General features: G+C 33.7%; 1 protein-coding gene across 1 annotated transcript; it reads right to left on the bottom strand.

The window, feature by feature from the left end:
- Positions 1 to 585: 585 nt before the first annotated feature.
- On the bottom strand, positions 586 to 10,654 carry LOC144453074 (beclin 1-associated autophagy-related key regulator-like). Its single transcript, XM_078144351.1, has 11 exons — positions 10,467 to 10,654; positions 10,280 to 10,342; positions 9,297 to 9,339; positions 8,030 to 8,111; positions 7,104 to 7,202; positions 5,023 to 5,173; positions 3,998 to 4,194; positions 2,952 to 3,102; positions 2,227 to 2,317; positions 2,018 to 2,103; positions 586 to 1,585 (listed from the first exon to the last, which is right to left on the bottom strand). Exons 1-11 carry the CDS (start codon positions 10,652 to 10,654, stop codon positions 1,222 to 1,224), a joined length of 1,515 nt encoding a protein of 504 aa, XP_078000477.1. The 3' UTR covers positions 586 to 1,221.
- Between the last annotated feature and the right edge of the window lie 237 nt (positions 10,655 to 10,891).

The raw sequence follows: 10,891 nt of genomic DNA, 5'->3' as shown, positions 1-10,891 counted from the left end.
AAAAAATAGTCTGCATGTCCTCTGGTTAATTCTAGAAATTCTAGTAGTAATCAAAGAATATTGCATACCATTTGACACTGATAATTTCAAGTTACATACAGGAGGCTGTGGCATCACCATCTAGCCATTTTCTCCTTCCAATCTGACCATAGAGGACATGTATTTTTCATTTCTTTTTGTGTCAGTGTAAAAATTCAACTGGGTCAAGATAAAAGAGAAATGGCCATCCTTATAAAGATAACAGTGCGAGAAGCTGGCTATGTGAAAGTCTAGTTGTACAATGTGATATATGAATGTGTTGTTATGAAGTCTTTCCTACCACGCACAAGAAAGTTTAAGAGTAGTTGTACTACCCCAGACACTTGTCTTGAAATAAAGACATTTTTACAGACAAAACTGCTATCAAATTCTACCACATAATAAAGTTACCAACAGTTGTACAGACTGTGACAGCTGACAAGTGAAACGAAAGTGCACTTTTAGAGAAGAAACTGCTGTCGTCAAGTCCTACAACACACAACAAAGTTATCAGTATTTGTACACATTATGATAACTGTCCACTGGAATGAAGACACACTTTTACAGTACAAAGCACAACTTGCTTTATTCGCAATATAATACATTCATTTTTGACTATTTACAGAGAATTCTTCCCCAAGTTCTAGTCATTTTCCGAATACACAACGCCTGCTTCACAGAATAGAACAAACAGAATTATAAACATGGCATAAGTGAGAATGTAAGCACCAGAAGAAAAGGATTTTTTTTTAAAAAACTGTAAATGCATGCACCGGCAAAGCTTACATAAAACTCACAGCATGAAGTGTTGGCAATAAAATTACCTGGTCCCTTCGATAGGAAACTTGTTTTCTTTGCTAAGCTTGGTGGACATTTAACAAACAAACAAACAATCATATACAATTCTAATGACAAGAAATAACATATGCTGTACAAACTGAATGGTGTTAATTTATCCCTGGATATGTGAGCATATAGTATTTACAAAGATAACATCTAACAACTGTACACCAAAAAGTTGACAAGTCAATTAAAATAAAATGGTTACTGGCCCAAAGTAAATGGTTCGACTGAATGGTCTTTCCAGCCCATACGTATATTCTTCCATAATAAATGTCTCACTTTAAAAGGTTCTGGAAGACCTCAAAAGATAGCCATAGAAACAACAAGTTGTAGAAGTGATTTAAAAGAGTCCATTCCATGTCATGACTTCTTCTCTGGTGTCGCTGGACTAGATAGTCCTGTTGTACTTGTTGCAGCACGCCATAGAGATGCAACAGAAGCAGCAGCTGATGACATCAGACCCCCAGCAGTGCTTGGATTGGCAGAAGCTGTCGGTGTAGAATCGTGATGTGTCATTTGAGATGGTGTTGTTGATAGGTATGTGTCACTTGTTCTTGTTGGCACATCAAGAAGTTGCCTTGAAACTGTTTCCCAGTCTTGTCCAAAGTCAATGTCATCTTCACCAGAACTGTCATGGTCACTATCATCTGAGTATCCATAATACGGCACAAGTGATTCCTCAACTGATTGTACTAATTCAGCATTGACTTCAAATGGTCCACTCCTGAACAATGTCATCATAAAATAGACATCACACATCGTCAAGGTGCATCAAATATACTTAGTAGTGCAAATATGACATTTACATATTATTACATTTAAATGTGATAAGGAGTCAGATAGTTGAAAGTTCAACTTAAAGCTACACATGTGCATGAAAAACTGAAATGGAGTCACTTATTTGAATCAACAATAGTTTCCTCAAAATGCATACATGGATTGACACTGGAAACTCAAGCTGTTGTTGTATTCAATAACTACTTAATGTAAGTAAACTGGAATAATAGCACCCAGTCACATGTTCAGTTAAATATGAGATTAGTCCATAAATGTTTAACATTCATGCATGTCTCTCCTTGTCAGTATTTGTCCTACATCACTGATCAGCATTTAAAACTGAGAATATATGATGAGTTTGTTGTTTTACACTACTCACCTGCCAAGTTGACTGGTTTGAGGATTGAGACATATCATTAGATTCCGTAGAGTGTGAGATGGATTTAAACATTCTGGGTCCACAGTCTGTGGGTCAAGTGATATCAATAAACAGTCTTGGTTAAAGTATCTATATTACTTCTAATATCATAAACTTCATATTTCATCATTTCAAAGTTTAAGTTCAATATTAATATTGATATAACGTACCTGTGTAAAGCAAACATGTAGAATGTTAGTGTTCAGCTTAGCTACAGCTCTGGAAAATGATTTAGGTGATAGCTCCTTGCCACAAAACTTGCTGCAAAAAAACAAAGATTTGGTATGACATCAGAAGAAGATATGTCTGATACTTGCATAGTTACAAAATCTTCCACATCAAGTACCATCGTATACAGCAATATATAAATTAGCCTCACATAAGGCAATCCTACTATACATACTTCTGGCATCTAGTAAACCCACATACAGGATAAGTTCTGGACATTATTTGGAGAGGATGGGCTTGTTTCAGAGGACATCCTATTGGTGTCCCAATCAGACATTTCAACACCAATCCCTTGTAACCTTGTAACTACTACCTAAAGTTAGAGGTCAGTGCCCTTTTCTAGTTCTCATATACCAGACAAGAATTTGAGGGTATACCCTCAAATTCTTGTATTCTAGTTCTATATTCTAGTATTATTCTAGTATACGTATTAAATACTACACTATTATACTATGTATCAAGTAATTAAATTTTTCATGAAAACAGTTGTTTCAATTGTATTTATTTCAATATCACAGACTCATGTTGTAATTCAGATAAAATCTTGATACAATTAAGTGTTTTCAATGACCATCATTTTTACACCAGTAGATATTCATTGAACAGAAGTAAGAAAGGTGATGATGGACGCACGTTTCAATTCTGATAGAAAACACAGAATAGTTACCTGTAACACAGCTTCTCTGGTAGATTGACTCCTAGATAAAATGTTAGTACTGATAATAGTTGTGTAGTGTATGATAAGGCAGCTGACATAGCATTTCCTGGGTTTCTCTGACTCATCTCTGAGTTTGGACTTGCTGGCCTTGTACTTTCATCTGCATAACGAAAAGCATAGTATTATCCAGTATTATTTCTATTTCTTTTCCTTATCTTGAATAGTATCTTGATGAATAAATATATGACATTAGCCTTCACTGCATTGAGGCTGTAGTACACTTGGACAAGTAGTACATGTACAACTGCCGACATCAGACAGTGGACAATGGACCCTAATACAAATAGGCAAAAACAACTGGATTGGATTAATAACACTTGGCACGGCATGTTGGAAGTACAGAGACTTGTATTACATTTCATCATTTGATAAGAACAGCTGTATGGCCTCTTTACATAATAGTTAACTTTCACAAACAAATTAAAAGTTCCCCTGGTATTTCATACACATATAAAGAGGCCATAAAACTGTTCTTATCAAACCATGAAATGTAATACAAGTCTCTGCTGTTCCAACCTGCTGTGCCAAGTGTTATTAATCCAATTCATTTGTATACTTTCCTTGTTTGTAACAGGTTCCGTTTGTTGACAGTCTGATGTTGGCCTTTACATATCAATGTACCTTTTGCAAAATTGTACTGGTATGGAGTAACTCATATTCAGTTTGGAGTGAGGCTCATGACCTCAACATGTACAGGGTACATAAGTCAAAAATGCAGAAAAGGTTAAAGTCTCGCAATTTCAACTTTAATGTCACATCTCTGCAAAACTTGAATTTTCTCCCAACTACATCTGCCAATTTGAACAATCATAAAATTAACACTTTTTATTTTACTTGTGAAATATCTCATTTGATATGTAACTTGTGTTTATCTAACAACATTATCGAGATGCTGTTACTGCTGCAAATGAAATATATGATTTGATCTGTGTGTGTGTGTTAATCTTACAACATAGACACTGTTCTTGTTACAAGTGAAATGAAGATATACTTACACCATGCTGTATATGCAGAGTATTCTCCATCCCCTGGTAAGGTGGCTTCAGGTGTGACAATTGTAAACTGTGTTTTACTGTGATTACCAGTGTAAACCCACTTGCCATGAATGTATGACATGTGTTGTGCCTCTGTCAACTCAACGACTGCACTAGATGTTAAACTGTGGCCATTACCATTATCACTTTCTGCCTCTCTACAGAGTATCACACAGAAGATGTACAACATTAGGCTACTCTCACAATATTTATAAAACCACATGATTTCACAACAGTTAAAAAGTATAAATTTTAAACTAAATCACTTTGAAGTCTCACATTTATCAAATTTTAACCAAATCAATCTGACTTCTCACAAAATGGATATTATATCTGATCACAAATAAAAATATTAAACCAGATATTTATCAACCTGACTTCTTAATACATATTGTATGATACTAGTGTATTATAATTCTATTCCATTCTAAAATTACACTATCATTGTTAGTTTTGTCAGTGTTTATAAATCTCTCTATCTTCTTCAATCTGTGTCTATTGTTAGAGTTGACAATTGTAGTACAATAGTAGCCTAGAATTCTATTTACAATTTTTCTATATACAATTTTTAATACAATAGTAGCCTAGGGACTAGGCTATCTAGCTTGAAAATGTCCAATGATTCACCAGATCAAATGAGCCAAGATGTTGCATCAGCTAGCCAAGTCTCTGGGATAGAATGGTCACAATGAATGATATGAATGGCCACATTTCAGAAAGTACAACAAATGAAATTTGTCATCAAAAAGAAGCACACAAAACATCACTCACACACAAAAAAATGAACAATACAATATTTCCCATTGTTAAAATTTGAATATAAACCAGCATTGATCATTGTGATGTTGGCAGTATCACTGTTCCACTTAATTCATAAATGATACTCTTTATGACTGAGTGTAATCTGTGATCCTAAACTGTAGCTTACTCTTTTCACATGTATGCACTATTCAGAGCTGAGTTGATTTTAAAGCACTGTAATTTACCCTTCTTCTTCAGGCTCTGCTTCCTTCACTTCAGTGACTCGAAATATTGATTTCATTAATTCTTCAATTCTTATCCTACGTATAAGACAAAGTTGATCTTCTAAGCGTTCCTTGGTGTCTATACTCTTACTATGGTGTTGTCTACTTTGATCTGTGGAGAAAATTATAGACACACATGTGACACAGATATGTTTGTGTAAAATTCAACACTAGAACAAGCAATCATGTAAACAGTGTGTATAGGGTTGACTTCACAGAGATGATCAAAGACCAAATACCCCCACCCCATTCCATCCCATCCCTACCACCTGATACTATTAATCAGAGGATCAGAATGAAATCTACCTCACTGAATTACGTGAATGTCTTTACAAATACAAATCCTACACAAACATAAATTAATTGTATCAAGAAGTCGAATGTGTTGGTTGCCAAATGTATAAACTGGTGTTACTGCTGTAATGTTGAGTAGTACTGGTATTCCTATATTATAGTCAAGCATGAGACTTCCCTATTTTAAAAACAATATTATTTTATTTAAATCAAATTTTCAGATACATACACACATACATGATGCGCACAGCATTATTATATGCAGATATATAGCTGTGAAGTGAACAATACAACTTAGCTTTTTATGAGACAAGTATATATAAATTCAATACTGCCATTGCTGACAGAAGTACATGATTCATTGGTTTATATCCAGACTCAGAAAAGCAGACACGATTTATTTAAATACAGTTCTATGTATACATCTGTAAATTTAGAAGTATCCACTGGGGTAAATATCAGAGCAGGACTGAATTCGTGTCTTCATTTCCCTAGCTCTATTTACACATGTGTACAAATGTACTAACAAATTATTTAGATATGCATTCTTTACTAGAATAGTTTTCATGTATTATTTATTTGGAAAGATTTCCCTAAAGACACAACACTGTAAATCATACTGTGTTACTTCCGATTAATCATAGTATGTAGTCAGTTGCAATGACATTGGTATGAAACCTGTAGATATTCAGGGGCGTCAATTTACCACAAATTAATTAGCTTTAATACTGGAATTGCTGACAGTGGCAGGGCATGTGCAGAACAACAGCCACCCCTGGGTGATGATTTAAGTTAACGCTAGGGAGTCTAACTCTGTTTCTACCCTTCACCCTGCCACTCCCTAGTTTGAAAACAAACCCTTTCCTGCCATACACATTTGGTTAATCATGTTTACTTTTGTTCTTTGCCATCATATCATAAAATAAATTCTGACAATGGCTTACAACTTTCAATTTGCTGGAAAACTGAATTGCTCAGGACACTCATAATTGATGATACTGGTCAGCTGGGTTTAACAAATTCTTATCCTCAACATATAAATCCAACACCTAAGTGTGAATATAAATATACATCTATTCTCTAAGTTAAAACTCCATTTTTCTACATTGTTGCCATTATTTTTGTAACTAGTAATTGGTTAATTATGTTCATTTTTGTTGTTTTTCTGCATTCAATTTCAGGATATCCTCTCACAGTACTGACTTTATCACTTATCACTAATGAGCTCGTGTGAAAAATAAATTTCCAATGCTATTTTTGGCACATGGCAAATAAAGTTATTATTTTTATTATTATTATTACTATGAGTATGACCCATAATGATATTGGTTAAAAAATATTGACAATAAAAACCTTGACAATGTATGCAGAACACATCAAACAATATCTATTTTGGTTTACAAAGACTATAGATTCTAACTACAACATGCTAACACTGCTATAACACATCAACACTAGGCTGTTGCTTTGTGGCAATCATTCAACGAATATCAGAATTTCATATTAGGGCAAATAAAGATTATTATGATTATTATCATCACCAATTCATATCTGACACACAACTCTGCACAAGACCTTGTACTTTATACAACAATATGACAAATTAATCAGTTAATCTGTCAATAAAAGAAAAACAAGATACCTGTGTGCAAATCCACAATGGCATAGCCTTGACCACTGGTGACCTGTGACCTTTGCTGACCCATATAGATACTATTGTTGAGAATGTAATTGTTATCAAGTCTTACCTATATATCTAAGAGCTTTTTTGATCTTCTCCTGTAATATCTTGATTTTCATTTCATATCTTTCCCTCTGTTCTTGTTCAGCTTTGACTCTTAGCCTCTCTGTATACATAAAGAAACATACATATTAAACAAACATTAATAGACATAAAGAGACTGTGTCCTTAATCAACCACAGAGTATAGGGTCTATGTCTACCTACAAATGTAAACCATTTTCAGTAACAAATTTCTTTAAAAGAGTCAAAAGGGTTAACTATTATAAAAGTTGAAGTATACATTTTAAACAGTAATTTTATGTGAATCTGAAAATTTAAATATAAATCCACTCATCACAAAAAATTGAATAGAAAGTACAAAGTTAACAATTATAAAACCTAATGGCAAATTTTATCTGTGAATATAAACATTGGAGATGCAAATATATTGCTAAAAAATTAGAAGCACTTAAAATTGTTGTTATGCATAAAGAGAACTTTCCTGATGATTTCCATTGTATCCTTAATTTGTAACTGACCAAGATTTCTGAAATTATTGCAAAAAACATGATTGACTTTCCATAAATTTTAGATCTATTGCTTGAGTTGTCATTACTATAATATATATATATGCATTATTCATAAAAAAAACCATAAAGATCATAGGAGTGACAGAGTTCGAGTAATGACATTCTGATTTACACAGGCTGTCGTTATTTTCTTTGTATATATTTGATGTTTGTCAATTCTAAATGTTTTTCATTTGCATGGCCTCGTCTGTCCTGATGCAGTAGTATCTGTTATAAAATACAATTCTAATTTTGTTCCACTGACCTTCAATTCCTGTAACATACATCATCTATAGTAATAGCATGTTGTCATTGTAAAGTACTATAATGTCATCACAGTTCACACAATATTTTACTTCAAATTCTAATTTTATCACACTCACCTTGTTCACATCTTCTAACAGCATCATCTATAGCACTTTGTAGGAGTTCTGTTTTCTGTTTTACTTCTGTAACCTCCCATTTCTACAGGAATATCAATTAGTTTTTAGCGCTAGTACTGATTTGCACATGAAGCTAATCACCAGTATTCACCCAAATAATATGAATACGCTTTCTTAAATTGTCATGACTTATTCTTTGTATTCAATGAACATGTGTTTAAAATGAAATCATCACTTTTATCATTTGTTGTATTTTTAACTGAGATTGGGTCACGTTGATATTTTTAATTTTACAGTATAGACATGTGCAAAAGGTTACAGCATACAACTGCTGTGAATTTAAATAACAGGTTGTAGGTTTATTAGACTTTTCACCAGAGGATGGGTCATATCAACAAACAGGTCAACATAGGTAGTATAGTTCTCATACCATACAGTAATTACCTTATATTTTCATACTAAAATGATTGCTACCTCAGTGACATATGTACATGTGAACAATAGCCATACCAGGCAGACTAATAAGAAAGCCTGGCTGGCTAATCAAGTTGATTGACTGCAATATATAGATATCTAGTACAGTTATATAATGATCGGGTTCACATTTTGAAGCAGAACACTCAACATAAATTATGTCAAATATTCATTTTACTTCTATGAAAAAAACCACTACAGCTAGCTATACTGACATCTTTTATCGTGATTGCTGTAACAAATAAAAACAAGGAAATTCTGGGAACTGAAATTTGTTATAAAACTGGGGTAGGTTTGGACAGTTGACCTATTTTCAGAACAGACATGTAAACAACAGGATTTGTATATTTTAATGACTTCTTCCAACAATAAACTTGTCTACAATAGCTTTGCCTTGTCAAATAGCAACAGCTGCATTCTTTATGACTTTCTTGTAACCTGAGTGACCTTGATCTTTGGTCACCCTTAACTAGGACAAATTCATGAAGTTCTTTTTGTATTTGTCCCTTTCCTACATTAATACTGGAATATCAACAGGAAGACACTCCTATGTGACACTTTATTTAATACAGATAAACAAATACCTCTTTCAAAAAATTTTCTTCAAAATTTAATGCTATACAAATAAAATATTAAATGAACTGAGTTTAGTTTAAATTCCAAAATACCACAATGGTCTCAGAGACAAATGTCTGATGCAGCTGTTTATTGGAGATGTTATTGGAGTTTTGGCAATTCCAGCTGACAAAAATATTACTTCTGATATTCATAATGTTTATGTTGATTTACTTACCTTTATGTTATATTGCACCTGTCCCTCTAGGACCTTGGACACTCTGTAATACAACGGGAACTTTTATCATTAGAGTAGATATTTCTTATAGTGATGCAACATTTCAGAAGATTTCTCTATGGTATTCACCTTGATGAGAAAACTGGCATATGACACTGTATGTGAGATTGAAAGGAATCTGAAACATGTTTACTTGAATCTACATTCAAAATCTGAAGACAGGCTACTTTGTAAATCTCAATAAAATATTCAAGTGATTGTGAAGGGAACTATAGTTGATGCTTGGATTCCATAGTGCATGACAAGTAGTGGGCTTAGAGTGGAGGGTACTAGAGCTATAGATTTAAATAATGGATAACAATATCTATTTGTCATTGTATAACAACACTTTGGAGAGTGTGGTAGGGCTAATATGAAAAAAAAATGTAAAAACAAAACAAACTGAACTGCAACTACTTACAAATATTAAAGTATTTGTGTTTATAAATCTAATTACATGTACTTTCCATTTCTACATTTTTGTAAAACTTCAAAAATGTTACTTTTGTATAATTTGAAGAGTGTTGAGTTTTCAGAAAAGAAAATAAGATAAACTTTATATGACAATTTCATGACTTTATGACAATCCCCTCCCCCACAAACACATATACACAGCTATGCAATCTGTTGACTCGAGGGCACACATGATGACACATCACCGTTGTTTCCCCATTTGGATATGAGTCAGTGACTTGTGTACATGTGTGGCATATCCACGTATTCATTCAAAGTTCCCTGCATTGATAATTATTTTATCTCATTAAAATGGTAAAAACAGCGAAAATTAGATTTGTCTGCAAATATCAAACAGCTGACGACCAGCTGAGTGTGGTGTATTGCGTCACTGATTTGAACACCTTACCGTAAACAAAATACATGACATGCATAACGTACACCCTATTGTTCCCCAATTTAATTATGAAGTCACGGAAGTTAATACTCACTTTTCTAGTAGTTTCAGCCGCTCTTTCTTCATTCTGTGAAGTCTCACTAATTTTTCAGCGTACCTTAAAGAGCCAAATACGCCATAATTACACAATGATCAAATTTGAAACGGGTTTTCTTTTAACTATATAAAAGACGGTGATCGATATCGCTGGGGCCTTTGGAATCGAAATGTCGACTGCTTACCTTTCGGGGTTGCGGCCACTGGAATGCGTAAAGTTACCCTGCTCGACACAATTTTTACATGAAAAGGTTCTTCTTGAATTGCTGCATAATGGACATCTCTCAACAGCTATGCTGACGCCCGATGAAACGGTAATAACGTCGGAGGATTTGGAAATCGATTTGGTACTATCCTCCGAGCAAGTCGCCATATTACGGTAAATTTGTTATGAACTGTTGCATCACGGGAGTCGTACAAAAGGTCACTCGAGGGCAAGACCAAGTTTATAGGTATACGTTTGATATTTACTGGCTAGTACTGGGATTTACCCAAATTGACCACCTCTGTCGTACATATTTAACTAAGCACATAAACACTCAATAGACCGCTAATATTTTATATATGCATGTAAAATGCAAATTGCACTCAATATTATTTTTTTTAAATG

Source organism: Glandiceps talaboti, chromosome 2 (genome assembly GCF_964340395.1).
Source record: "Glandiceps talaboti chromosome 2, keGlaTala1.1, whole genome shotgun sequence".
Taxonomy (NCBI): Eukaryota; Metazoa; Hemichordata; class Enteropneusta; family Spengelidae; genus Glandiceps; species Glandiceps talaboti.
This window is presented reverse-complemented; position numbering and strand designations above follow the sequence as displayed.

Bases quoted from the DNA above. Each gene is read 5' to 3' on its own strand.
- LOC144453074 (XM_078144351.1), bottom strand. From the start codon at position 10,654: ATGGCGACTTGCTCGGAGGATAGTACCAAATCGATTTCCAAATCCTCC. The intron at 9,340-10,279 runs GTGAGTATTAAC...GTTGTATTACAG, and splicing joins CGGCTGAAACTACTAGAAAA to AGTGTCCAAGGTCCTAGAGG. The intron at 3,103-3,997 runs GTAAGTATATCT...TTCGTTATGCAG, and splicing joins CTCTGCATATACAGCATGGT to ATGAAAGTACAAGGCCAGCA.